The sequence below is a fragment of the Podarcis raffonei genome, chromosome 15, assembly GCF_027172205.1.
Source record: "Podarcis raffonei isolate rPodRaf1 chromosome 15, rPodRaf1.pri, whole genome shotgun sequence".
NCBI lineage: Eukaryota > Metazoa > Chordata > Lepidosauria > Squamata > Lacertidae > Podarcis > Podarcis raffonei.
This window is the reverse complement of record NC_070616.1, coordinates 932668-960160: the sequence shown is the minus strand read 5'-3', so window position 1 is coordinate 960160 and position 27493 is coordinate 932668. Positions and strand designations below refer to the sequence as shown.

The window sequence follows — 27493 nt, the reverse complement described above, 5'->3', positions numbered from 1 at the left end:
GCTCCCGGGCGCCGGCTCCCTCTTGGCCGCCCTGCCTGGGGAGCCCTGGCCTCTCCTGCCCGGGAGCAGCTGCCACGGCCCCCCACCCCCGGCAGCAGCAGGCCACCCAGGGCGGGTTATTATGATTAGCAATGTCATGGCCTTTATTACCCACCCTCATCAAAGAGTGAACTCAGATTCCCACCACAGGAGTCGCAGGGGGCTGGACTGGATGACCCTTGGGGTCCCTTCCAGCTCTACACTTCTATGAATGCAGGGGCTGGAAAGGCACCTCAGAGGCCAGGGGAAAGACGGACGGCCTCAGCTGTATGATGGGGTGGGGTCCACCACTTGGGGGCTGCCACAGAGAAGACCCCCTCCCCAACTTCTGAGCCAGCCCTGCCTGACGTCCAGCGTCGTGGGACTGGGTTGCTTTGCTCCCAGAATCAGCCGGCCTTTCTTGCGGGAATGGAAAGCAAAGAATTCCTGCGCCTGGAGGCAAAGAAACGATGCTCTTTGGGTGTCCCCTGGAAAGGCTGCAAAGGTGCGGTCCCTCCTTGCCCCCCAACCATAGTTTCTGCTCATGCAAGGAATGGGGGTGGGCCTCTGGGTTTGGTGTCCTCCCTGCCCACCTCCATGCCAAGCTCTGGTTGGCATGAGCCTGAAGGGTCTGTCCTCCAAGCTGCTGGGGTGGCCATTGGGGCTCACGAGGCAGAAAGAGCAGCTCAGCCCACAGCCAAGGGCTCCTGCCTGCTGCAGAACTCCTGGTAGTTTTAGCAGAGATGGGCAGGCTGTTCAGCAGCCAGGAGAAAAAGTGGGAGGAAGTCTTTCAGAGTGGCTGGGACAACCCAGTCAGATGGGTGGCATATAAATTATTGCTTTAATTTTTCCCTTTGCACAAATGGGAAGAGTTGGGGGCGAAGGCCTTGCTCGACACTCTGAAACATCCTTTGCAGTGACAGGTGAACCAACCTAATTGGCAAACTGTCCTCCACTCTTTGTCTCAGGGCACTGCAAGGCGTTTCTGGGGTAAAGCATCTCTGCACAGCCAACTTGCAGGCTGGCTCCATGCACAAGGTCTTGCCTTCAAGGCTCCTGCATGATGCTCAGCTCCGTCCTGACATGTTAGTACTGCCATCTTTACTGTACACTTGTGAAACATGGACTACTTTCCAACTCCTCAAAAGATTCCATCAACAGTGTTGCAAAAAAAATTTACACATCACCAGGGAAGACAGATAATCTAATGTCATCTGGAATGACAGATGGAAGAAGCAAAGATCACCCATGTCGAAGCAATGATTCTTCAACATCAACTTTGTTGGACTGGTCATGTTGCTCGGATGCCTGATTATCGTCTTCCAAAGCAACTACTCTATTCCCAACTTAAGAATGGAAAGCGAAATACCGGTGGACAACAAAAGAGGTTTAAAGACTCTCTGGAGGCAAATCTTAAAAAATAGTATAAACACCAACGATTGGGAAACACTGGCCTGCAAACGCTCCAATTGGAGAACAGTCTCTACCAAAGGTATCACAAGCTTTGAAGACACTCGAACTCAGGACGCAAGGGAGAAACGTGCTAAGAGGAAGGCACATTTGTCAAATCCACACCATGATCATCTCCTGTCCCCACTGTGGAAGTTCGTGTGGATCCAGAATTGGCCTCCACAGTCACTTATTGACTCACTGTTAAGACCGTGTTCATGGAAGTCAATCTTATTTGGCTACGAGGGATTGCCAAAGAAGGCACAGAAGCCAAGGCAGTGGTGCTGTGGGCAGGTGGTTCCTCTGGGATGGGAGGCGGTGTCCAGCGTGATCTGGGTGGTGTCACACTCCCTCAGATTAGCAGACTTTGTGGGGGTGGAGGGCGCTATTGGGTGCCTAATCTGAAGCACCCTGTGCCAGGTGAGGCTGGTCTGTTGCCAGTGGCAGCAGCACCCCCTAGTGGCCACAGCTATCCTTGCTCTGTAAATATTTTGGGAGAGTGCTTTACAATCAGAGCAAAATGCAGCAGTGTTTTGTAACTGGGACTGGCCATGACGGCATCTCTTTTACACAATTGTGCTGACTCTTGGACCAGTCATGAGTGCAACTCAAAGTGCCGCTTTTGCATTTCAAGGCACCATCGGCATAGTTGGCCAGGATACTTAAATTGATATTATTGTGCCTGAGGCTCTTTTTGAGACCCCACTCCCCACCCCCCAGGTTTAAGGCAGGCGGTGACTTAAGAAAGGGTCTTCTTATTCTTGCCCCCCCCCCACTTTGCTTTTGCTCTTGGAACCAGCTAAAAAAAATGTCTGTTTGTTCACCTCAGTCTTTTAAAACTTGTTAGTTTTGCATTTTTATGACTGAAATTTATCACTGCCCAGTTTTACTGTTGGGCTGCGTATTATACTATCCTGTTTTTACATTTGCTTTTGACTTCTTGTATGCTGCTGCCAGGGTTCCAGCTGTAGGGCAGCCAATAAATCTCTTTAAGTGGAAATAATATAATACTAATCAATAATAGTAATAATCTGGTTTTGATTCTAGGTACATCCCCTGCTCATCTTCCTTACAGTGGTCCCATCCAGGCCTGCGGAGCACCCACACCAAAACTGGCGTCATGACGCTCAGAATATTTTCTGTCAGGGAAGCGTAAACATTCCCCACCAGGGAGATCAGGAGAGATCCGGTATTCTCCGTGTATTAAGGACATGAAGAAACTTGGCTCAGCTTCACAGAGGTCAGTTCTGGGAGAATTCAGAGTTCAGGAGGACAAAGGATGTCTGTGCAGGGGCTCTTCGCAAAGGTAAGCATTTCCTGAGTGACTGAAGATACTGCAGGTGAGTCGGAGGGGCTTCCCAGCCACTTTAGGTGTGTGATAGAGGAGAGCAAGGTCCCAGGGGAGTTTCTAGCAGTAGTTAGCCTGTGAGGAACTCAGGATAAAAACCAGGGATTGGCGCCAAGGGATGTGCATGCACGTGCCACTCCTTTTATCTGTGTTATTTTAAATCGGCCTTTCACCAAATTGACTGCAAGGCTGCTTACCAAGAAAGAAAGTTCAATATTATAAAACCTCATGGCAACCCAATACAACAAAGCCACACAAGGCCTGCAAATTAAAACAGACAAGTAGATATGCAGAAGTTCATTCGAAAGCCGGTACTTGAGAATCAGCTCCTTGGACTCTCCTGGCCCCTTGTTCAAGTTGCCACATGGCAGATTTCTGCCGGATGCAGGAAAGGAGCGTCCGGTGGAGCCACGGGCCCCTTTCCCGGCCCCACCAATGGACATGGCCTTTTACGTGGCTGGCTCTCCTCCAAGTGGCTTCCGTGAAGGTTCTAGGTGCCTACGGAGAGCTAGACCACCCGGAGACATTCTCATACTTTGGCTCCTCCTTCTCCAGCAAAGGGCCTCCTCTAGCTCCTCCAGCCTGGTTGTGGCTGCTGGGTGACTCACTGCTGCCGCCGCTCTCTCCACCAGCAGAAGCTCCTGGCCCCCTGGGAAAGCCCTGGGCCTCAGCCTCCTCCTCCGGGGTGCTGGCTTCAGCACAGAGCATGGTGGCAGCCTCCTGGCCAGTCCCACTTTGGGGCAGCAGCCTCCCGGCATCCCCCTCGGAGTCCAGCAGCCCTCTCCTCCGTGGCGGCTTCTGGAGGAGGCCCTCCAGGCTCCTTCTCCTTGGCCGCTGCTGCGCCTCCTCCCTGGGCAGTTGCCTGGCCCTCTGCAGGCTCCCCAGCCGCTGCAGGACAGCTTGCACCGGCCCCTCGCCCCCCGCCTTGCCCACGGTCACGTAGATGGTGGTGACGCTGGGGCCCTTGGCCTGTGCTTTGGAGGCAGCCTCCAGGGCTTCCACTCTTTGGGCCACGTGCTGGGAGCTGTTTCCCCGCTTCCTGTGGCCCCCGGAGCTGCTCCTCTGCGTGGAGGAGGAGGAGGAGGAGGAGCAGGGTCTGTGGCTCCCTTCCTCCCGACCACCGGCCTCCACGTTCTCGTAGCATCCCCCTGGCGAATCGCCCATGGCAGGGAGGCCCTCCTGCCCAGCAGGGTCCGCTGTGGGCTGCTGCAAGGAGGTGGCTCGGGCTGAGCCCCAGGGGGCCTTGGCCTTCCAGGTGGGGTTCAGGGCCTCCGTGGAGCCTCTGGGGCTCTGAGAGATGAAGCGGGTGCCTTCTGCGAAGGAGACGGAGGGGCGCTTGGCCTTGGCAATGCTGGAGGTGCGGGGGATGGTGAAGGGCTCTGAGTTCAAGGCTGGCTCCTCCGGGGGGAATCCTGGCTGGTGCTCAGCACCGGCCGCTGAAAGAAAGGAGCGTGGGCAGTTTATTTTTCTAGGAAAAGAGGTGCTGGAAATCACCGTGTTCTCTTAGAATGGCAATTGCCCCCAGTTGAGAGGAGCTGGGACTGAGTTCCCTTGAGTTCCAGCTGGAAAAAAGCCCTGAGTGTGGGGCTCAGGCAGAGGAGGGGGAGAAGGGCTCAGCTTTTATCCAGATCCCTTGTAAGATCAATGTTTACGTTTGTGCGTCTGCCTTTGCTTTCTGCGTGGGGGAGGGGGCTGACCTGGGGGTCAGGGAGGCGATTTAGAGGGGTGGCCCCCTCCCTCAAAAATCCAAATGTCCCCATCTGGGCTAACCCACTGCTGGAGACCATTTCACTGTGGCTGAGCATGTGACTCAGTAGCTGAGGTCTTGGCATCTGAACTGTGGCACACTGTGCCCGCCCCCCCACCTCACCAGCCTTCTAGGGAGGCCAATGGGAAGAAGGGAGCAAGACCCACAGCCCTACCTTCCTGGGCAGGGGAGGCTGGGTCCTCCTGGTCGTCGTCTGTGTCAAAGGAGGAGGAGAAGGAGCTGTCCGAAGGCCAGGCGGCTGACGGGGGCTCAATGAAGCTGGGGTTGAAGGGGATCTCGGCGTCATGGTGGGAGACTGCCCAAAGCGGGGGGGGGGGGAGAGAGAGAGAGGGAGAAAGAAGCCCCAAGAAGGGGAAGGGGAGTGCAAGAGTTTTGATCTGCAGAACTGGCATCACTAACAGCTACCACCCAACTTGGTCCTTTAGTATGGCAGCACCCGCACTCTGGAACTCCCTGCCTCTTGATGTACAGTTTCTGGCACCTGCTAAAAGCATTTTTGTTTAGGAGATGCTTAGAGATGCTGGTGCCAGTTTTAACCTGTTTTTAGTCTATCATCATTACAACTTTTTAGAAACATTTGAATTCAAGTTGTCAGCTTTGTGCATTGATAATTTTATTGTTTAATCCTTTTAGTAAACCGCTTTGAGGGTTTTCTCTTCTTACAATCAAGCGGGGTATAAATTTTATGAAATAAATAATAAGTTAACAAGAGTTTAGAGCAAGGCACAAACAGGAAGGTTCCCAGATCCTGGATCTCTAAACCACAGGCCTTTGCTCAGCACCCATCCATTCTCCTTCCCAGGCTTTGTTGCTCCACAGATCTTGGGCAGGGGGTACCATTGCTCTGCAGTAGCTCAGCTCAGGCGCACCTGCCCCAGCTCTTAGCACAGCAAGTGGGGGAGAGCTCTCCACTGTCAAGTTTCCTTCTACTAAGTATACACTTGGCTCAGTATTGCCTACACCAGTGCTGTTCACCTTTGGTCCTCCATTGGGACTACAACTCCCATCATCCACAGGTAGCTTAGCCAAGGATGATGGGTTTTGTAGTCCAGCAGCTTCTTGAGACTCCAGATTGAAGAATGCTGGCTGGCAGCTGCTCTCCAGAGTTTCAGGCAAGGGACGTTCCCATCATCCTCCCCTGGCTACACTGACAGGGATTGAACCCAGGACCTTCTGCATGCAAAGCAGCTGACCTGTCCCGTTTGACCCTTTCTTACTTCCAAGGGGCACCAGGAGGCCAAGAAGCCAGATGAAGCCGGTCACAAGGCAGCAGCAGCCCCCGGCTACATCTCACCTGTCACACGTGGGAGCTTGTAGCCCCCCAAGGAGAAGCAGGGCAAGGCGGGGCTGAGGTTGGCCAACGTCCCCAGAACGTGGTGCTTCATGCGGGAGATGGGGTCTCCCTCCGCAGCTGCCGACCTGGGGAGGGAGCAAAGAGATGCCAGTTTCACACAAGGAGGGTGTTGGGCATTGTGCAAGTGACAAGCAGGGGCAAAGGCCTTCCACAGCCACCCACCCCCCATTTCCTGTCCACAGGTGGGGGCCCCTCTCCTGGTGCTGTGGGGCAGGGAGGACAGCTGGAGAAAAGACACTCAGCAGCTCCTTTTCCAGCTCCAGGTGTGGTTTCTGACCCAGTTCTCAGTCTCTGAAGTGGTCAGCCTGTTTGTGGGCTCTGGCTCACAGGACCAGATGCTCCTCCAACAGTTTATGATTGGTGGAATACCAGTATGGCAGATCTCCTCTGGATCTCTAATGAGAGCAGTGGCTCTCCAGCGATCATACAAGGGCATCTCTCAGCCCTGCTTGGAGGGGCCATTGGAACTGAACCTTCTGCATGCACAGCAGGAACTCTGCCCCACTGAACTGTGGGCCTTGTCTTAAAGCACAAGCAGCTGCCTTGTACTCCTAGAAGACGAATATCGCCTGCTCTGGCTGGCAGCTCTCCAGAATCCCTGGCAGAGAAGGGTCTTTTTGCCGGACACCTGGACCTTCTAAGCTGGAGGTGCCACGGGGACCCTTTGCATAAGTGCTCTAGGCCTGCCTTTGAAAACAAAGCATGTTTCTAGTCCACATTATTCTAAGTACAAAGCTGGCTTAACTGTTTCTCAAGACTGCCCCCCCCCTGGCTCCACCACCCCGGCAATTTCCGTTGCCAAACAGTCTCAGTGCCCCAGGCAGAGGTGGTATACAGCGGCTGGCACATGGCTGTTGCTAAACAGAGTGTCGGGGTTCTCCCCACGGCCTTGTATCAGTACCTGGCGTCCATCGGGGTGGACTCAGAGCAGCAGCAGCAGCAGCAACACATACAGAGGAGGACGAGGAGAATTAAAGGGGTCAGGATTCCTGCTAAGAGGGCTGCCTGGTTCTGTCCTTTTGGGGAGACAGAGAAGTCAGAGAAAGTAAGGGAAGAAGCCCCCACCTCCGAGATGATCACAGAAGCAAGGCCTGGCCGTGCTGGAAAGCAGGGGTGGCATCTATAAAACACTCCACCTTTCCTGCAGGGAGCTCAAAGTGCCACACATGGTTCTCCTCCACCCTCCCCCTTTTATTTTCACAACAACCCTGTGAGGTTGGCTGAGAGGGGTGGCAACTAGATCAAGGCCACCTCAGTGAGCGTCATGAGGGCTGGGTGAGGATTTGAACCCTGGCCTCTCACAGGTCCTCGTCCAACACTCCAAGCCACCCCCACCCCCACCTCTGGCTGCCTTGCTCAGTGGAGGCAGCCGCAGTGCTGCTCTTCTCAGAGCAGGGACACCAGGGGCCATATCCTGGGGCACCATTTGCCAATCCTCTGCATGCAAAATAAATAAGCTAAGCATGGTCCTGTATAGCTCAGCTGTTAAGAGCGTGGTGCTGAAAACACCAAGGTTACAGGTTGGATCCCTGTATGGAACAGCTGGATTGCAGGGGGTCAGGCAAGGCGATCCATCTCCCCTATCAGAGGCCAGCTGCTTGTAAGTGCAGGTGGGGAGCGTGTCTCTGCCACACTCAGTCCTGCCCTGGGGGCGTCTGATTGGCCCCTTTTGGCCTGGCCCACCCAGATCCTGGCTCTCCCGTGCTCAGTGGCAGAGATATGTGACATTTGCATGCAAGGCAAAGCGTCAAATTGCCACTGGAAAAATCCAGAAGTCCCTTTATTATTAAGAGCAACTAAAACATCACCAATCAGTGAGCGGGCTGTTGAACCCCCCCCAGAACTCTTCCTCAAGGTGGATTATCAAGCGGGGTGACTTGGTACTGAGGCCAAGATGCCTGCATTGGTCTAAAGGTTGCTTTGGTTATACAGTCCTAGAAGGGGGCTGGTTTAGTAAGGAAGGATGTTCCCTTTTCTGCAAATTTAAACCATTTCCAGGCTTGAGGCATCAGGTGGCCATTGTGAGAAGAGGGTGCTTATGTTCTTATGGGGCCTCCAGGTCCAGAGGTAGTCCACTTAGATTCCTGGGTTCTTTAGGGTATTTGGGGACCAAGAAAGCAGGATACTGGTCTTTGATGGCCTGACTCAGCTGCTGCTGCTTCTGTGCTGCCTTTGTGCCCTTAGTGACTTACTCCACTGGCAGTCCCCGGTGACAGGGTGGCACAGGCGCCCCCCACACTGGCAGGGCTCCGAGCAGTTGGGGCCATGAGACCCTTCAGGGCAGGTCCAGTTGCAGCTGCAAAGGGAGAGAGAGGAGCAGGAAGTGTCCGAGCTGCAGCAGCCACCGCCTCGTGGGCTGGGAGGGGGAAGCCCACATCTCTTGCTCCACAAGCCCCCCCCCCCACTTTACCTGGTGCCCCAGAACCCAGCCTGGCACACGCAGGCCCCAGAGGCCGGGTCGCAGCTCCCGTTGAAGCAGTCTGGGCAGGCAAACCGGCATCCATCTCCAAACAAGCCCTCTGGGCAGGAGAGCTCACACCTGCAGGGGAGGAGGCAGGCAAGGGCAGCAGGACAGCTGACGTGGTGTGCAGAAGGTCCCGGGTTCAGTTTCCAAGGGCATCTAAGGCACCCACCCACAAACTAGTGGCGGCTGATGCCCGTTGGGCCTGGTAGGGCGGGAGGCAGGGAGCCGAGCAGTAGGTGGCATCAGAGCCTGTGAAGAAGCGGGGCGCCCCTCTGAGCAGCTTCCACCGCTCTGGCTTGCCCTCCCCCCATGTCGTTGAGCAGGGCCTGCACCAGCCCCATGGAGCCCCTCTCCTTCCCCACACTCAGGCAGGTCAGGGCCACTTCCCACACCCGACCGGCCCCCACCTGCTCCCACCTGGCACCTGTGAGGCCTGCTTTGCAGCTCCGGCATTCCCCTGTCTCTGGGTGGCAGCTCTCTCCTCGCCGGCAGCCGGGAGGGCAAAGCAGGGCACAGTTCCCCCCATGGTGCCCAGGTGGGCATGGCTGCTTGCAGTGGGTCCCGTTCCAGCCCGGGTCACAAGCTGGGCACGATCCGTCCACGGGAAAGCAGGCCTTGAGGTCCTGGCAGTGGCCGCAGCTGTGGGGAGAGGCAGGATGCGGAAGAGAGGGGTGCCCAGGAGAAGGGCTTCCCCAATATAATAATAATAATAATAATAATAATAATAATAATAATAATAATAATAATTTATTTATACCCCGCCCATCTGGCTGGGTCTCCCCAGCCACCCTGGGTGGCTTCCAACAAAGTATTAAAATACAGTGGTCTATTAAACATTAAAAGCTTCCCTAAACAGGGCTACCTTCAGATGTCTTCTAAAAGTCTGTTAGTTGTTGTTCTCTTTGACATCTGGTGGGAGGGCATTCCACAGGGCGGGCGCCACCACCGAGAAGGCCCTCTGCCTGGTTCCCTGTAACTTGGCTTCTCGCAGTGAGGGAACCGCCAAAAGGCCCTCGGTGCTGGACCTCAGTGTCTGGGCATAATGATGGGGGTGGAGAGGCTCCTTCAGGTATACTGGACCCTGCCCCCCCCGCCATGGCTAGTGTCGTGTGGGGCCAGTCTCAGCCCTAGCCACAAACCCCCAGCTTGCACGTATTCATAGAAATATTTATATACTGCCGTCTCCCAGAAATATATCATGGCAGCTTTCCGCCAGCTTACCTTTGCATGCACTGCATCCCGTATTTCCCAGCAGGGCAGGGGTCCTTGCAGCTGTCGCCCTGGTAGCCGGCGTGGCAGGTGCACCGCCCGTCCTGGGGGGCACAGGTCCCGTGCAGGCACTGGCAGCTGGCCTGGCAGGCTGCCCCCCACTGCCCCGCGCGGCATTCGCACCGGCCGGTCTCCTGGGCACAGGGGGAGCCGTGGCAGCTGCAGAGCGAGGAGCACCTCCTGCCCCACCAGCCCTGGTGGCAGAGGCAGCGGCCCGTCACGGGGTCGCAGCGGGAGCCGGAGAGGTTGCAAGGGCACTGGCGCCTGCAGTCGGGCGCCCACCAGCCTGGCTCGCAATGGCAGACCCCGGTGAGGGGGTCGCAGCGGCCTCTGGGGCCACACGGGCACACGGACTGGCAGAGGGGGCCCCACCACCCAGGGTGGCAGCGGCACTCTCCATTGGCCGGGTCGCACTTCCCGTTGGGGTGGCAAGCGCAGCTCTCTTTGCAGTCCGGACCCCAGTACTGGTCGGGGCAGCCTGGAAGGGAAGGGAAGGTGGTGAAGAAGCTGCCTCGCTCAGCATTCCCTGCACTGACTGGCAGCAGCAGCCGCTCTCCAGGGTTTCAGGCCAGGACTCTTCCCTCTGCCAGAGAGCTGTGTCTCTCCCCATAAAAATAAAAGAGGGTTCTAGTCCTCATGCTTCTGAATCAAGGGTTGACATGGGAACTTGGAAGCTGCCATTGTTTTGTCTAGCTGTGGCTGGATGGTTTTGTGGGAGCCGATTGAAACTAAATCCTTCGAAGACAGAGGTCCTCTGGCTGGGTCGGGATGGCATGGGGATGAGGGACCAACTCCCTTCTCTTGCGGGGGCCCAATTAGTGCCATTGCCTTCCGTTAAGAGTTTGGGTATAATCCTTGATGCCTCCCTTTCCATGGAGGCGCAGGTTACAGCAACAGCCAAGGCGACATTTTTCCACCTTCGCCGCATCAAGCAGTTGGTCCCTTACCTTTCCCGCCCCACCCTGGCCACAGTGATCCATGCGACTGTCACCTCCAGGCTTGACTACTGTAATCCGCTCTACGTGGGGCTGCCCTTGAAGCTGTCCCAGAAACTCCAGCGGGTGCAGAATTCTGTAGCGAGGCTCCTCACAGGGTTTCTGCCATGGGAGCATATTCACCCAGTTCTTTTCCAGTTGCTGCACTGGCTCCCGGTGGAGTACAGGGTCAGATTTAAGGTGCTGCTTTTGACCTTTAAAGCCCTTCACGGCCTAGGACCCTCATACCTATGGGACCGCCTCTCCCGGTATGCCCCACGGAGAGCCTCAAGGTCCATAAATAGCAACACCCTAGTGGTCCGGGCCCTAAGGAAGTCAGATTAGCCTCAACCAGAGCCAGGGCCTTTTCAACACTGGCCCCGGCCTGGTGGAACACTCTGCCTCATGAGACCAGGGCCCTGCAGGATCTGATTTCTTTCCGCAGGGCCTGTAAGACAGAGTTGTTCCACCTGGCCTTTGGCTTGGAGCCAATTTGATTTCCTCCCCCTCTTTCTTTTTCCTTTTTCCTTTTCTCCTCCTGTAATGAGGCTGCATTTTAATATTTTAATGTTTCAGTATTTTAATGTTGTATTTTAATCTTGTTTTTAAGTTGTATTCATTCAACTTGTTTTTATTATTCCTTGTTAGCCGCCCTGAGCCTGGCCTTGGCTGGGGATGGCGGGGTATAAATAAAAATTATTATTATAGTGTAGTACTGCCTGCCTGCACTTGTCCACTGTGTGGGAGCCCCAGTGGGCAGAAGGCAGGGAGCCTAGCAGTAGGTGGCGCCAGAGAGCCAATGAGAGGCAGAGCCCACCCCTGGGTTGGTTGCCATTCAGAAGGCAGGCAGGTGGGGGTTGGCTGAGGTGGTTGGGGCAGAGCCCCATTTGCCCTCGCGGACCAGGTGGTCCGTCTGTCCCTTAAGAATCTTCCAGCCCCCCCCCACTCTGTCCGCCTGTGCCCCCCCCACCTCACCCTGAAGCCAGTACTCACGTGCAATGCAGTTGGCCCCAAAGAATCCAGGCCGGCAGCGGCAAACCCCCGGGCGCACACAGACTTCCCCCTCCCGGCAGGCGTCTGCTCCCGTGCAGAGTGCTGGCCGCGGCACGAAGGAGACAGAAGGAGGCGTTCAGACAAGCCCTCGTTCTCGGGCAATGAGAACCGAAAGGGAAAGGGAAGGGTGGGCATGCTCACCAGCTGGGCACTCCTGGCCCTCCTGTTTCCATCCTGGGCAGCAGGTGAAGACTGGCGGGTGGCTGGGGGGGGACACAGAAAAACAGACAAACGGCAAATAAAAAGGCACCCTGCTGGGCTGCAGTTGGGAGAGTCATAGCATCATAGAATTGTAGAGTTGGGAGGTGCCCAAAGGGGCATCTAGTCCAACCCCCTACAATGAAGGGGGCTCCCACTCTCTGCCCCCCCCAGCAGACCACCCTCTTCTGGCAAAAGTACCCAGGAAGAGTCGCAGTTTGATGGCGCCATCTATTACGCAAAGGAGCATCTCCACCCCCCTCGTTCAGACTGGACACTGAGATTCAGCTCCGAGGGCTTCTCAGTGGTGGCACCCACCCTGTGGGACACCCTCCCTTCAGATGCCAAGGAGACTTTTGTAACCATTCGAAGGCAGCCCTGCTTAGGGAAGCTTTTTAATGTGTGATGTTTTATTATGTTTTCATAGTAGCTTGGGCAATCCAGGCAGATGGGCAGGGTACAAATTTATTATTATTATTATTATTATTATTATTATTATTATTATTACTATTATTATTATTATTATTATTATTATTATTATTATTATTAACTCCCACAGCCAGTAAGAACAGGCCTGCCTCTCCCCCCCTTTTTTTAGAGGGGGTGTCTTTGAAGTTCACTTTTCAGCTTTCTCTGTTTCCAGACTGGTCACTTTCGCCTACTGAGCCCAGTAAGGAAACGGAGCCGGCCTTGAGCCCATATTGCAGCGGGTGGGACTAGATGACCCTTGGCTGTTCCTTCCCGTCTCTACAGTTCCATGATTCTTTATTACAGAACATGTCACCCAAGGGGGCTCCACTCCCTCCACTTTGAGTTTAGTTATCGATTGGCAGGGGAAACTTTGCAAGAGGTCCCTTGCTGGTGTTATGTACTGAAGTTCTCACCCTGGGCCAGCAGGGGGATACTGTAGATAGTTATGCAAATGAAGGGTCGAAAGTGACGTTCAGTGATTGGATAGTTACAGAATGTGGTTACTGTTGCATTCTAGTGGAACTCTATATAAGCAGGCTGGCTGAACCCTTCAGTTCTGTTCTGGCCTGTGAATAAACAAGAGCTGCTTGAAGAATTGCTGTGTCGTCTGATATGTCTACCCACTATTCAACAGCTGGCTCTGTGTGTGACCCTAAATGCAGGGGGCGGCTGTTGTTGACTTCCAGCTCAGTCCCAGCAGGGCCAATGGTCAGGGATGAGGATGGGAGCAGAAGCCTCATCATCATTTGGGGAAGGGGGGGCGCACAGGCTCACGGCCCCTGAATGAATGTGCCCATAGAGAAGTGTTTTTGTTTCTTCCTCCTTGCGCTTTGAACAGAGCAGTCCTGAACTTAAATAGACTTCAGTATGAATGGCAGGAAACTGAAAACACAATAGTGGGGGTGGCGAAGAGATTCAGAAGTGGGAAGTGCGCCTCAAGCAGAGGGCACGGCATGGGGCCCACACACTGCCCCCACCCCACAGCTCAGTGACACAGAGCATCTGTTCCACATGCAGAACGCCCCAGGCTCAGTCCCTGTCCGAAACACCAGAGAGCAGCTGCCAGTCAGTGTAGGCAATAGCAAGCTGGGTCAGCCCAAGGCCGCAGCCTGTGTTCCTTTTTAAATCCAGTCCCTTTACAAAGAACCATGAGGAACAGAATCTCATATACAAGGGAAGGGTTGTAGCTCAGCGGCAGAGCAGAAGGACGCAGGTCTGAACCCTTAAGGCAGGGGTTGTCCACCTGGTCCCTCCCGCCCACTAGTGGGCGTTTCAGGATTCTAGGTGGGCGCTAGGGGGTTCTACGGCACAAGCTGAATCCTCCTTCCATTGAGCACTGGGGGGCGGGAAGGAAATTTTACCATCAAGAAAGATGCATTAGTGGGTGGTAGGTATAAAAAGGTTGACTACCCTGCCATAAGGCATCCTGCTTTTAAAAGGGGACCAGGGGGCCAGTGATGGGGAAAAGCCAGCGAGTAGCCCGAGACCCTGAGGAGCTGCTGCCAGTCAGAGCTGCCAGTACTAGGCTAGATGGAGCAAAGGTCCAACTTGGTAGATGGCAACTCCCTATACTATGGAGGCAAGGATAGAACCCTTGCTTTGCATGCAGAAGGTCAGTCCCAGGTTCAGCCCCCCCCCCATGGCACCTCCAGTTCAAAAGGATCCCAGGTGGGCAGTGATGCGGGGGGGGGGGAGGTCCTTCTCTGCCTGCATCCTGGGAGAGCCACAGCACAGCCACACAGAGAAAGCCATGCTAAGCAAGATGGACTGGGACTCGCCTGACTTTCCCAGCCTGGAAGCGAGGGACACCACGGCTGGGGGGGGTCTCCTACCTGCTGGACCTGCAGACGTTTCTCCCACTGGGGTCCAGGTCAGGGCTGCTGCTCCCGACCCCCAAGCCCAGCGCCTGGAGGCAGAGGAATAGCGGCAGGGCCCAGCGCTCCATCACCCTCCTTAGGGAGTCCCACTAGACTGACTCTCTGCCCGGTCGCTGCTGTGGCCACCACTCCTGGGCCGCCTCCTTCCTGCGCTGCTTCTCCCGCCCATTTCCTCCCTGGGTTTTCCTGAGGAAGCAAACTGGGAGGTGGGTGGAGGGGCGCAGAGGGCAAGACCAACAGAGGGACGGACACACATGTGCCCCTGGCTATCTTTAGCCAAATGCGAGAGGAAGAGCGGGGGAAGCTGTGCTGGCGGAGGGCGCCTCTTGGGGTCGAGGGAAGGGAATCATCTCCTTCCCCCAGTGTGTCTGGTGGTCCAGAAACCTTCTCAGTGATGGCTGCGATTTTTCAGTGGTGACTCCAGAACTGTGCCTCTTTGATAAAGGCCTTCAGAAGGTCCCAGCCTTCCTCCCAGCCCTCAGGACAGGCTCCAGGAGGGAGCCCCATGGAGGCAGCTAAGGAACTGGCACAACCCAAAGTCCCACAGTGAAGAGGGGAGTCAAGGGCCTTGAAGGGTCTTTCCTGTTCGCTCGTGTCAGCAGATTAACAGGAAACACCTTTTTCCTGCTCCGATGGATGCTTTACGCAGAGACAGTCCCCCTGCCGCCGCCACCTTTGCTGCTTGAGGACTCGTGTCCGGCCGGAGTCTGTGTCCCAGGCTTTTCTGCATTGCAGAGCTAAATCCAGCCCACCCATCACCAACACCTCTTTCCAGGAAAATCTGTGAATTGTGTTTGGGTTTCTTTTATTTCATGCATTTGTTTATTAAATTTCTATACCACTCTTCATCCGAAGATCACAGGGCAGTTTACAATAGAAAAACTCAAAAATGCCCCCCAACACACAGTTTCATATGTTGTTTAATTAGTCAAAGGCCTGGGAAGAAGAGGAATGTTTTCTCTGGGCACCTGAAGATCTGTAATGAAGGCACCAGCTGAACCTCCCTGGGGAGACCATCCCACAAGTGGTGAGCCCCCCCCCCCCGACCTCTCGCACATGAAGGGCCTCCGATGGTGATAGCAGCGTCTGGATTGCTTCTTATGGGGTGAGGCGGACCTTGAGGTACTGTGGTCCTGAGTTGTTTAAGGCTTTATAGGTCAAAAGCAGTGCTTTGAATTGGGCCTGGAAACTGGTTGGCAGCCAATGCAGTCAGGTCAGGTTTGGCACTGTCTGCTCAAACCCTCTTGCAGCCTAGCCATTGAATTCTGCACCAGCCAAAGTTTCCGAGCCACTTTCAGAGGCAGCCGCATGTATAATGAGGTGCAGCATTCTAACCTAGAGGATACCAGAGCACAGAAGCTAATCTGTCCCTGTCCAGATAGGGGCACAGCTGGGCCACCAGTCGAAGCCAATGGAAGGCATTCCTCAGCACCAAGGCTACCTGAGCCTCAAGCAGCAGCAATGAATCCAGAAGGACGTGCAGAGACTTACGATGGCAGGGCTAAGTGTGCAAGAATGGCAGCAGGCTCCAAGACTCCGGATTCTGTGTGCTGTACTGCGCAAACTACCTGCAGGGTTTGGAACCCCACTGCAGAATTCGGCTTAGAAAATTGACTTTAATCTTGTTTTAAGATAAAGGATGTCTCTAGTCTCGGGGAAGTTTAGTTCTCTTTGGAAGTCCCGAATCCTTCTGAAGGGAGTCAGAGGTGGGCTCCCGGAGAATGGTGTGCTGTGCTTATTCTATGAATGGTTGAAGCTGCTCTCAAATTCCAGCCTTTCTCAGGGGAAACGGCCAGCTATAGCAATCCATGAATGCTGCTATGCTCTGCTCCACGCTCATTGATTCAACTAGCAGCAGCTGTCAAACCAAATTGGTTTTATTGTATGCACAAAGCCAAAAACACATGCATTTCACAGCTGGTTTCATAATCACTCGGCAACCTTACCCTGCTTTGGTAAGGTGTGTTGTGCCACCATTGATAGGTAACATTAGATTGGCCAAGAGAAGGCGCTGCAGCCACGCACACACTCCCTTGCAATGAGGGTTTCCCTCCAGACGGTCAGTATTTTGTGAGGCAGAGCAAAGCACAAAGGCAGGCTTACACAATTACCAGGTATGAAAGCACTCTGCTGCAGCTGACATTTTTTGCTGTTGTTTAAATTGACTTCTTGCAATTAGGAAATCAATAGAGAATCATGATGTGGGATGAACAAATGATTAACAGGTGATACCCGCCAGGCAGATCAGGAGGGAGGCTCACTGTCGAATCACCGCCCCACAAACAGATCGGAATTAATTAATCAGAATTTAGCTGCAATTCCTGCGCTGCAGGGAGCTGGAATTGAGGACCCTTTGGGTCCTTTCCAACTCTACAATGAAATGATTCTAATGGTTAAATAAAGAGTAGGCAGAATGCGTTCTCCATATAAGTTTCGGGCAAGGAAATCAGAAAGGACACTCTATAAAGAAGTCATTTGGAGGGGCCCTAAATTTGGAGGGAATCCTGGTGACAGTGTGAGGACCCCCTCAAAAACTCACACACACACTTTCTGTAATACCCCCACCAGCCCTTCACTCATCTTCTGCATTTCACCAATGGACTGAGCTAGATGGACCAATGATCTGATGTAGTCTAAGGCAGCTTCCTATATGATATAATTAATTAATTAATTAATTAATTAACCCGCCCATCATCCTAAGGTCCCAAGGCAGGCTGCAACAATTAAAACACAATATATATATATATATATTAAAATACAGTTTAAAACAACTTTCCATCACAGAAATAAGGTGGGTCCTAAAAATATACATTTCCAAAATGTCCAAAGAATCCAAGGGTGAAGAGAAGCACCTGCAGCCCCGTCCAGTGAAGGTGCCAAGCGCACCTCTGGTGGGAGGGAGCCCCACAGCTCAGGGGTCGCTACCCCGGGCAGCCACCACCACCCCAAACCTCTGAGGGGCCCCCCCAATCATTGCACCTGGAGGGAGGGCCCATTCCTAATGCATAGACAGTTTCTTGACTAATTGAGAACCCAGGTCACCCCTTGTAAAAATATCTGCATGGACCTCCGTCCACCTTCAGATTATCACCCTTTGTACCTTCATTCAGATTTGGGTCAGAGGGCAGGCTTTGGGCGGCAAATGGAGAGCAGGCCCTTTTTTCTGGGGGTGCAGGTGGCACCCCAGTTGGCCAATAATAAATCTCCCCCCTCTTGGGGCTGGCACAAATTTAATAGTTTCTCAGTGCTGGAACGACACCATGGGATTCTCCTGACCTTTAACGGGACGGTGTGCCCCCCCCCCCCGCTGCACGTCTCCGTCTTTTACTGGCTCCTGCTTTATTCGCTTTCAAAGGTTGACATTTTAATTGCAATGTTTGTTAACTACCTTGGGGATCTTCTTGTGCAATATAAACACATCTCCCACAAAAACAAATCACATTCCCCAAATGTGTGCAAATTATACGGAGGGAAGTGCTTAAGTTTTCAAACTGTGCTTCACGGAGTCAGGGAGATTTTGAGGCATGGTTCTAAGGGCACTTCCCTACATGAGATTCCAGGTTCAAGTGTGTTCAAAGCAGCGCTTCCGCCTGCCGTTCATACATCAGTGGCAGTGGGGGGGGGGCAACGGGGAAGACCCACTGAAAAGTCCTTGAAGGAGCCCAGGCAAAATCAGCCCCCCAGCAAAGCTGACGGGAAAAGCAGGTTCACATCCCCCCAGCTCTGCAAGTCAGCTATATCAGTGCACACACATCTCAAAACGGGGAGCTTGCTTCCCCTGCCAAGCAGAGCACGCTATGCAGGAATAAAAACCTCTGCGCCTCTCTCCTCAGCACCAGCAGACGACTGCCAGAGACACCTCCGAGCGGCTGTGCTGCGGACCTGGGTTCAAGCAGGACTCTGCAGAGTCCCACGAGAGGAGCCTTCTGCAAGGCTGCCTCCCTCCCTCCCTCTCCCAGGCTGGAGCTGTTCCCGCAGGCCAGGCAGCGACCTCTGTGAGCCTGCCGTCTTTGTGGGGTCAGCCCGGACAGGGCGCTGTTGTGGGTTCAGCCAGCAGCGTCTGGCTCAAGGGAAGGGCGAGGGTCCGCTTGGGGGGCTGAAGCTGCAGGAGGCCTCCCTCCCTCCCTGCTCCTCCTCCTCCTCCTCAGGACCCACATCTTGAGGGTCAACTATCTCCCAGGCTCCAGGGCAGTCTTCTGGCAAGCTGCTTTTGCTCCTCCCTTGGTACCAGAGGCCAAAACTGCAGGCAGAGAGAGAGAGAAGAATGAGAAAGAGAAAAGTGGAGTTTGGCAGAGGTCGAGAAATGCCCCACAGAAGAACCAGAACATTCCCTTTTGAGTGGAGTTTTTGCATCGCCGATTGATTTCACTGCTACCATTTACTGGATTATTAGAGTTTGTGATTGCTGGCTGAAATTTTGTGTTTTTTTGTGTTTCTTTTTTGTGTACATGTCAATTTCTATTTTGATGCTGTGAAACCACTCCAAGTTCTCATGCAGAAAAAGAAACATGATATAAATAATAGACTGACTGGTTGGGTGGGGGTTCGGAGCAGAAATGCCGGGTGTCCAGCCCATTCCCCTTTACTTCTGTACTGTTTTATTGTTGTTAGCCGCCCTGAGCCCGGCTTCGGCTGGGGAGGGCGGGATATAAATAAAAATTATTATTATTATTATTATTATTATTATTATTATTATTATTATTATTAGCTGAGGTCATATGGGAAGGAGGGCACCTCTCACCCCCTAAGAAACATCCCAGGAGCCCCACAGCAGCCGGGTGAGGCCAGGGGGCACCCATCTAGTCCGGCCTCCTCTGCTCGGAAGCAGGACCTGAAGGCAACAGCTACTCTCCCCGCTTGCAATTCCCAGCCACCGGTATTCAGAGGCACTGACTGCTTGTGCATTACGACCAGCAGCCACTGAAAGCCCCACCCTCCAGGGTTACTGTGGGAATCAAAGGGGAGCGGAGAACCATGCATTCCTCATTGTGCTCCCGGGAGCATATATAGGAGGATAAATGTGGGATATAAAAATAATCTTTGTGTTTTTTAAAAAAGCAGGTATAAAACTTCTAAGGTTGTAGCATGATTAAGCCATCCCTGAGAACTCAGAACAGCTTTCCCTAACCAGATTCCCTCCAGATGTTTTGGGCTGCAACTACCAGGCAGCATAGCCCCACAGCTGGGGTCCAAAACATCTGGAAGGCACCAGGCTTGGAAGGTCTGTAAATGCAAAACCATCCTTTGCAGGCTCCTGCCTCTTCTCCAGCCGCTGTGATCCTGCTCCACTCAGGCTGATTAAACCGGAGGCTGCCTTCAAATTAAACCTGTTTAATTCTGAATTTAAGATCGCCATCTGCCGCCCAGCGGCTCTCCTCCTCGCCCTTCTCCTGAAGGCTCTGCAGGCTTGGACTGGCTGGGGCCGGTTTGCTCTCTGTGTGCAAGCTGTCCTGCTGCCCGGCTGCTCTTCCGGAGACGGGTGCCCCTACCTCTCACTCCAGCCAAAGCAGCCACCCCTCTGCCAAGGGGGCTCCACTTACAAGCTCCGGATCTTGGACTCAGGGAGGCGGCCGTCCACGCAGTCCGAGCCCGTGGGGGATGCCAGCCACACGCCCTCCTCCTCTTCATCGCTGGGAAGAGAAAGGTCAGGCCGTCAGGTCTTTTGCCAGCGGGGTCCGAGCACAAACTGGAACTGGAGGTTTGCACAGCCAAAGCAGGTTGAAGAAGCGCTCTGTTGCCCGAGCACAACCGATTCCTGCACTGCAGGGGGCTGGGCTAGATGACCCCTTGGGTCCCCTCCCAACTCTGCATTTCAGTGAAACCAGCAGAAGGACTCCAGCGTGCACAGCGTGACCCAGGCGCCTCCTGCTTTCAGCCGGGGCAACGGGGCTGTTTTTGAAAGAAGGGTGGGATATAAATTTAATTGACGACAATAATAATGTGTACCAATTTGATTCCCTTCCCCTCTTTATTCTTTCCTTTCTCCTTCTGTGATGAAACTCCTATTTGGGGACTTCCCTGGCTTTTTTCTGGCCCACGTAGCACCAGTCTGGATAGTTGGCCTTGGTGAAGACGTGACGTTTTTATCCCCCAAAAAGTTTTTGATTGAGTTTCCACTGAAATGAGGCTGCATTTTAATGTTTTAAAGTTGTATTTTAATCTTGTTTTTTAAGCTGTATTTCAATCAATTGTTTTTATATTTGGTGTTAGCCTCCCTGAGCCCGGTCTTGGCTGGGGAGGGTGGGATATAAATAAATTATTATTATTATTACTACTACTACTACTACTACTACTACTACTACTACTACTACTACAACTACTACTACCACAGAGGCTGGGAGCTTGTGTTACTCTGGTTGGTGCTGGACTACAACTCCCATCATCCCTGACCATTGAGCTGCTGGGAGTTGGAGTTCAACAGAAACCGGAGGACCACAGGTGAGCCATCTGTGAGGAAGTGTAGGATAGACTGCCCTGCTCAGCAAGATATTCTCGGTCCCCAAAAGTCAGTCCCAGCTAGGCCTGTCCCAGTGCATCCACAGCGACCCAGTGCCAGGAGCTTCCTCAGCCACTGGCTCTTCCTGCCAGAGTCCCAGGTGGGCCAGACAGACGCCGGCCCTGCAGGTATTCCTCAGGTGGAGGCAGCAGGAGACTCACCTGCTCAGGGGCTCCTCTGCTGTGCCCAGCATCTTGGCCCGGATCTTCCTGCGCTGCTTCTTGATGGTGGATTTCACGGCGTCCAGGAGGAGGCTGGGAATCCGCTCATCATTCAGCAACTCCCTGCGGGGGTGAAGAGAGGCAGGAGAGTCTCAGGAGAGGCTTGGAAGGAAGTAAATGGACTCTTCCCACCAAAGGGAGACAGAAGGGCCTGCGCCTCCCTCCCACCCAGGAATCTCCAGGGCTCAGGAGCACAGACGTCGGAAGAGGGAGGATTCGGGACAGGGAAAACGAAGGACTGCTTTGCATGGCTCATTGTTAAACTGTGGAACTCCCTTCTGCAGGAGGCAGCGATGGCCACCAACCTAGATGACTTTAAAAGGGGATTAGACAAGTTCACAGAGTCTCAGGCCATCCATGGCTACTATCTGCAATGACTGACATTATTGATTGTATTGATTTAACATTTCTGTTGAATTTGTAAGTCGCTTTGAGTCATTTTTACTGCACCTAACAACGTTCCAAACACCTGTGACCTTCCAGATCAGCCTTTCTCCACCTGTGGGTCCCCAGATGTTGTTGAACTACAACTCCCATCACCCCTAGCTAGCAAGGCCAGAGCTGGGGGATGATGGGAGTTGTAGTCCAACAACATCTGGGGAGCCACAGGTGGAGAACAGCTGTTCCAGATGATCCTGAGCTCCCACAGCCAGCAGTCAGGGTTGGTGGGAGTCAAGAAGAGCCCACAGCTGGATCAGGACAAAGAGAGTCCATCTAGCCCAGCCTCCTCTCCTCACAGTGGCCAGCCAGATGCCCCCATGGAGAGCCCAGCAGCCAGCAGGACCCCAGGGCAACAACACTCTACCCACTTTGGGTTCCCAGCCACTGGCACCCCAGAGACATTTACTGCCTCTGCCCCTGGAGGGAGAACAGAGCCCTGGTGTTTAGAAGCCTTCGACAGCCCTCTCCTGCTCCTCCTCTTTTAAAGGCACCCAAGTCAGTGGCCATCCTTACATCTTTGAAGCCACTTAACTCGGGAGGAAGTGGTGGTTGCACAAGACCTGGACAGCCACAGGTTCCCCACTTCTTAACTAAAGGGACCCCTGACCATTAGGTCCAGTCGTGGCCGACTCTGGGGTTGCGGCGTTCATCTTGCTTTACTGGCCGAGGGAGCCGGCGTACAGCTTCCGGGTCATGTGGCCAGCATGACTAAGCCGCTTCTGGCGAACCAGAGCAGCGCACGGAAACGCCGTTTACCTTCCCGCCAGAGCAGTACCTATTTATCTACTTGCACTTTGACGTGCTTTCAAACTGCTAGGTTGGCAAGAGCAGGGACCGAGCAACAGGAGCTCACCCCGTCGCGGGGATTCGAACCGCCGACCTTCTGATCAGCAAGCCCTAGGCTCTGTGGTTTAACCCACAGCGCCACCCGCGTCCCTTACTTCTTAACTTACAGGAACCCAACACTTGGATAAAACTGCACATCCCTCTGCTTAGGGATTTGGTCCTCTAAGAGCAACTGGCCCGTAGGACCACCTGGCTTCCCCCTCCCTACACCCAGCATAGGATCATAGACATGGAGAGTTGGGAGGGACCCAAGGGGTCATCCAGTCCAACCCCCTGCAAAGGCAGGAATAAACTGACCGCTGGTAATAGGCCAACTCCTCTTGCACCAGGAACAGGCTGGTCTTGAGCTCGTTGCGCTCCTGCAGGATCTGCTGCAGCTCTTCCTTCGAGTAGGACCTCCTGCCCTGGCCGCTGCCAGGAAGCTCCTGGCCAGGCACCACCTCCTGGTCCTGCGAGAAGGTGGGGAGAGGTCAGGACCCCCATCCCACTAGCCTGGCCTTCTGCCTCCCGCAGACCACCCTCCCGCAGCCATCACCAACTTAGTGCCACCCAGATATTTTGGACATCTGGGCTGATGGAGAGCACCAGGCTGCCACAGACGGGCACAACGCAAGGCTATTACTGTAAACTGCGGCATGCCAGTATTTTCACAAGTCGATACGTAGTTCTGGGTTACATCCTCTCACCGTGGCGCTAGTCCTCAAGGCCTCTTGTGCTGCCCCCGCAGCCTTGCTCAGCCTCTCCACCTCTTGGCGGGCCTCCAGCAGGGCGCTCTCCAGCTCCTCCTTCCTCTGCAGGGCGCTCTGCAGCTGGGCCTGGACGATGGCCAGCTTGCGGCGAATCTCCTCGTTGACCGTCATGAAGCGGTTCAGCTGCTCCTGCAGCTGAGGACACAGGCACTGCGTTGCCGGGGGTTGGGCTAGATGACCCCAGGGTACCTTCCAACTCCAGGGTGCCATGGCCCATAGTGCCAGCCCCACACTGGGGAGGGGAAAGGGGGCCCTCACATGCAGGACACAGCGCGGCTCTCACGTGCCACAGGAATGGCGCTGAGCGCCTGCCGGTCCCCTCCAGGCCAGCCCCTGTGCCTGCCCACCCTCACGTCCCCTTACCGCCTCAGTGTCCCGGGCCTTGCAGAGGATCTCGTGGGCCTGGGCACGGATCTCATCCCGCTGCTTGTCCACCACCTCCTTGAGGCGCAGCATCACCTCCTTCTCTCTGCGCTGGGTGCTCTCTGGACAAGGACGAGAGAGCTGAGTGGCACCCCTGGTGGACAGACACAGCACCCACCACCCCCAGCTCTGACAGGGTCCTTGGTTGCCCTCACTAGCCCCAGACATTCTTCCTGACCTGGCATTTGCCCATGGCATCATCATCATCATCATCATCATCATCATTATTATTATTATTATTGTATATCCCACCTCTTCCCCAGACTCAAGGTGGCTTCCACAAATGGAAACAACTACACAGATAAAATCCAAAAAGCTAAAATCACATAAAAGATATCTGTTAAAATGCAATCAGGCCTTTTGTAAAATTAATATCAGGGAGAATTTTGGCCGATGCAAGTTCTCCCTGCGCTCAGATAACTTGCACAGATCTCCAAGAGCAGCCACCACCAAGAAGGTCCCCTCCCACGTCCCCACCAAGCACCCCTGTGAAGGTGGTGGGACTGAGAAAAGGACCTCCCCCAAAGATCTCAGAACCCAGGTAGCTTCATATGAGGGAAGAGAGGCTTTCAGGTGTCCCTGCCGTCATCCTAGGAAGCTTGCTTAGACCAAGTCAGGCCATCAAGGGAGGCAGCTCCACCAACCTCAGCTGGCCCGTCCATCCCCCCCCCCCCAGCTACTGAACAACCAGCCCAGGGCGTGGTCTTGCCTGTCAGGTCCCTCCCCTCCATCCTCAGTCTCCGTGTCCGGAAGGACTCAAAAAGGAGGATGGGGACAAAACTGGAAGGACTTGGCTCGGCCTCTCTGTGGGCTTGATAAGAACACCAGAAAATCCTCCTGCATCAGGCCAGCTTCCTGTGCTCACAGTGGCTGACCAGGTGCTTCCAATGGGAAACCTGCAATCAGGATTGGAGCGCAAGAGCCCTTTTCTGTGGCTTCCAGCAACTCTCTCTGACTGCAGAGGCAGAGTAGAGCCATAGTAGCTGTCAATAGCCCTTTCCTCCTCCTCCATGGATTTTTCTAATCCTCTTTCAAACCATTCAGGTTGGTGGTTGGTCCTCACTGCCTCCTGTGGGAAGGAGTCCCACAGTGTAACTCTGCACTGTCCTTTCATCCTGTCCTGAATGTTCCCTGAATCTCCCTTCTCCTCGGTCTTGGGGGGGGGGGGCAGGGACAAAACTGGAATGAGTTGCTTGATAAGAACATTGTGGGGTGGAGTGTGTCTGCCTCTCCCCAGAGATGCAATGCAGGGCAGTGGATTTGGCCGCAGGCCGGAGTGTTGAGACTGTGCCTCCGTCACTACAAAACCTGCCCTGTTTGTAGATCCATCCAGCTGTTACAAAACACCCTAAGCCTCCGTTGACCTCCTTCCAGAGGAAGCTGGCTGTGGGGAAACGCTGCTCCTGTTGAACTCTGCACCGCTTGGGGGACTGGGGGGGACCGTGGACGGTAAGCGGTTGAACAAGTGCACAACTACTCTCCCTGCTGCGCTGACACACAGCCCAAGTTGCTGCTCAAAGCACCCAGTCCAGCAGCAGCCAAGCCAACGCCTTTTTGTGGACCAGCTGAATGTCAAGGGTTTTCTCTTTTTCAAAAACAAGGCAAGGAGAGAGGGAGGGAGGGAGAAAGTGCAGGCTGCGAAGGAGGAGACAGAAGCGCCACTGTGTGAAGAGGGGCAGCCCTGTTCCTCTCCTCTGCACCCACCCACTCATCTGGGCCTTGGCTTCAAGTTCCCTGCAGGGACTTCCAGGCTCATTTACCCGGAGGGGAGAGAGCGCCCAGCCTCTGAGTCTAAAGGAAGCTTTTTCAGCCTGGGGGCCACATTCCTTCACAGACAACCTTCCAGGGTCCACAGGCCAGTGGTAGGCGGAGCCAGGAGCAAAAGTGGGCGGAGCAACACAGATGCAACTCCCACTTCTTTGTACAGGGCAAGCAAGAGAGATGTCACAGCTCAAGGAGACATTCCTTCGGGGACAGTGGGGATGAGGCCAGGTGAGGCCCATCGCCTGAGGGCCAGAGGCAAAGGCCTGGGAAGCTGCATTCGGCACTTGGGCCTAAAATTCCCCTCCCTTGTTCTAAACCCAAAGCAACAGTTTTAAAACTCAGAAGAGTAGTGAGGCACAAGAGTCAGAAGTCCTGTTCCTCCTTAGCAACGCCACAGGCACTAGCCAATAGCCACCCACACCCAGAGATGTAGAGATCCAGGGTTGCAAATAATAAGATTATTGCATTATCTTAGAATGTTGTATAATCATAGAAGGGGGCATGGCTTTGATTATAATGACAGGACCCTGCACTTCTGAATTTACCACTACACTGCTACCCACAACCGGCCGGCTAAAGTAGGTGATGGCAGCCAGCAGGTCTCAAACCTCCATTGTGTCTCAAGACAGACAGATGCCAGCCAGACTGCCCACAACGTTCAGACAACTGCATTTCACACATTAAGTAAAGCAGGCCAGATTAAGGGAGGGAGGGAGGAAATTGTCATGTAAGAAATGCAACTGAATGCTGAAGAAATGCCTCCCTTTGTCACAGAAAAGTGTGGCATTCCTAGAATCACAGAATCATAAAGGTGGAAAGCACCCCAGGGGTCATCTAGTCCAACCTCCTGCAGTGCGGGAGAGGAAAAACCAGATCTCTCCATCGTCTGCAACCTGTGAATGCGACCTGCCCAGTTATTTGCACTGTGGTTGCTTGCTCTTGCTCGGGGAGGCCCCTCCAGCCTGTCTCCTCGCTCTGGTTTCCTCCACGCCCTGGCAAGCCAAAGGAGGAGAAAGCAAAAGAGAAACAAGGGGCACACGAGGAAGCCCTTAAAGAGGACAAGGTCTTGGGCGCTCCCGGGCAGGCAGCACGCACGCAGCAAGTCATTAACCAGCTGGCAGCCCTGTCTCCCACAGCCACGTGGGTTGCATTTACACCAGTCACGAGGCAGGCGAGTTTCTGCCCCACCCTGGGAGATTCCCCCAGGCCAGGCACAACAACCCCACATGTCAGTCCAAGTGCCTCCTAAGGCACCTGAGAGCGGCTGGTGCAGTCCGTCCCCCCAATCCCGCCTCCCTTGCAACTCACCTTCCTGGGACTGGGTGCCTGCCAGCTGGGCCAAGAGGCGCTGGTTCTCTGCTTCAGCCTGGGCCAGACGGCTCTGCAGGAGGCACGCTCTCTCCTGGGCCTCAGCCAGCCGCAGCTCCAGAGCCTGAGGAAGAGGAGGGAGAGGAAGCTGGACCAGGGAAAGCATGTGTGGAGAGAGGGAGGCAAAGCGCTCTGTGGGCAGCTCACAGCAGCTCACCCTGGGGGCTGTTTGAGGGCAGCCCTCTAGACATTGTGAACTGCACCTCCCATCAGGCACTGCCAGCCGGCAGGTTGGCAAAGGTTGTCCTATTAGGAAACCTCTTGGCAACTGGACTCAGGCAGAGGACAAGGAGGCAGCTGGGACCCAGCAATCGCCCCCCCCTTCTTCCCAGGGGCACAAAACCAGCCTTGGCCTCCTGAGGATCTAAAACTGGGTGCGCACAGAGAGGCCCACGTGGAAAGTCCTGCACGCAGCTGCTGAACCGATCTGGGAAGGGAGCAGGAGCCCCCAAGGAACACCCAAAGGTGCCTTTTTAGACGGAGTCTGCCGGCTGGTGCATCCAGCGCAGTAGGGTCTAGGGAAGGTTTGCTAGTCCCCGCCGGCGCCCCCCCTTTGGCGCCCAGCTGCGCTCCCTCCCTCCCGTTTCCACTCGGACCGGGCCAGGATTCAGCCCTCGAGCGCGTGCCGAGAGCCACCCTCCCGCCGCCCACCTGCGCCAAGTCCCGCGTCGGGCCCGGCGAGGGCTCTCCGGCCTCCTGCAGCTGGCGGGCCCGGCCCGGCCCCTCGTCCCGCTCCGGCCCGCGGCAAGCCAGCGCTTCCAGGAGCTCCAGCAGACGCACCACCTGCGGCACCAGCCCGGCCACGGCGCCCGGCCCGAAGAGGCCCGACAGCCGCTGCAGCTCCGAGCCCAGCGCCCCCGCCAGCCGGTACACGGGCTCGGCACAGGCGCCCGGCCCAGGCGCCCTCCGCTCCGGCGGAGACTCCATGGAGCCAGCGAGCCG

General features: G+C 54.8%; 2 protein-coding genes and 1 long non-coding RNA gene across 6 annotated transcripts; 1 reads left to right on the top strand and 2 right to left on the bottom strand.

Annotated features, from left to right (window-relative positions):
* Positions 1-200: 200 nt before the first annotated feature.
* Positions 201-19768, top strand: LOC128403095 (uncharacterized). Its single transcript, XR_008327864.1, has 3 exons — positions 201-523; positions 2515-2773; positions 19592-19768. It is a non-coding gene; the product is annotated as an uncharacterized LOC128403095 (long non-coding RNA).
* On the bottom strand, positions 3303-14777 carry SCARF1 (scavenger receptor class F member 1). Of its 3 annotated transcripts, XM_053367701.1 has the most exons (11): positions 14199-14765; positions 11839-11900; positions 11638-11739; positions 9623-10148; positions 8819-9040; positions 8348-8476; positions 8130-8233; positions 6839-6953; positions 5878-6002; positions 4738-4878; positions 3303-4251 (listed from the first exon to the last, which is right to left on the bottom strand). In XM_053367701.1, exons 1-11 carry the CDS (start codon positions 14309-14311, stop codon positions 3314-3316), a joined length of 2577 nt encoding a protein of 858 aa, XP_053223676.1. In that variant the 5' UTR covers positions 14312-14765; the 3' UTR covers positions 3303-3313. The 3 variants fall into 3 exon arrangements, with proteins under 3 accessions (XP_053223676.1, XP_053223677.1, XP_053223678.1); XM_053367702.1 differs by lacking the exon at positions 8130-8233 and having other exon boundaries at positions 8826-9040; positions 14199-14777; XM_053367703.1 differs by lacking the exon at positions 8348-8476 and having other exon boundaries at positions 14199-14771.
* Positions 17698-27493, bottom strand: RILP (Rab interacting lysosomal protein). 2 transcript variants are annotated; one of them, XM_053367723.1, is made up of 8 exons: positions 27203-27493; positions 26492-26615; positions 23360-23481; positions 22934-23131; positions 22545-22696; positions 20901-21023; positions 19784-19873; positions 17698-18483 (listed from the first exon to the last, which is right to left on the bottom strand). In XM_053367723.1, exons 1-8 carry the CDS (start codon positions 27476-27478, stop codon positions 18309-18311), a joined length of 1260 nt encoding a protein of 419 aa, XP_053223698.1. In that variant the 5' UTR covers positions 27479-27493; the 3' UTR covers positions 17698-18308. The 2 variants fall into 2 exon arrangements, with proteins under 2 accessions (XP_053223698.1, XP_053223699.1); XM_053367724.1 differs by having other exon boundaries at positions 22934-23125.

Bases quoted from the DNA above. Each gene is read 5' to 3' on its own strand.
- RILP (XM_053367723.1), bottom strand. From the start codon at position 27,478: ATGGAGTCTCCGCCGGAGCGGAGGGCGCCTGGGCCGGGCGCCTGTGCC. The intron at 23,132-23,359 runs GTAAGGGGACGT...CTGTGTCCTCAG, and splicing joins AGGCCCGGGACACTGAGGCG to CTGCAGGAGCAGCTGAACCG. The intron at 18,484-19,783 runs GTAAGTGGAGCC...CTCTGCCTGCAG, and splicing joins GAGTCCAAGATCCGGAGCTT to TTTTGGCCTCTGGTACCAAG.
- SCARF1 (XM_053367701.1), bottom strand. From the start codon at position 14,311: ATGGAGCGCTGGGCCCTGCCGCTATTCCTCTGCCTCCAGGCGCTGGGC. The intron at 11,901-14,198 runs GTAGGAGACCCC...GTCCCCCCCCAG, and splicing joins AACGTCTGCAGGTCCAGCAG to CCACCCGCCAGTCTTCACCT. The intron at 6,003-6,838 runs GTACTGATACAA...CTCCCTCCCCAG, and splicing joins TCCACCCCGATGGACGCCAG to GTCGGCAGCTGCGGAGGGAG.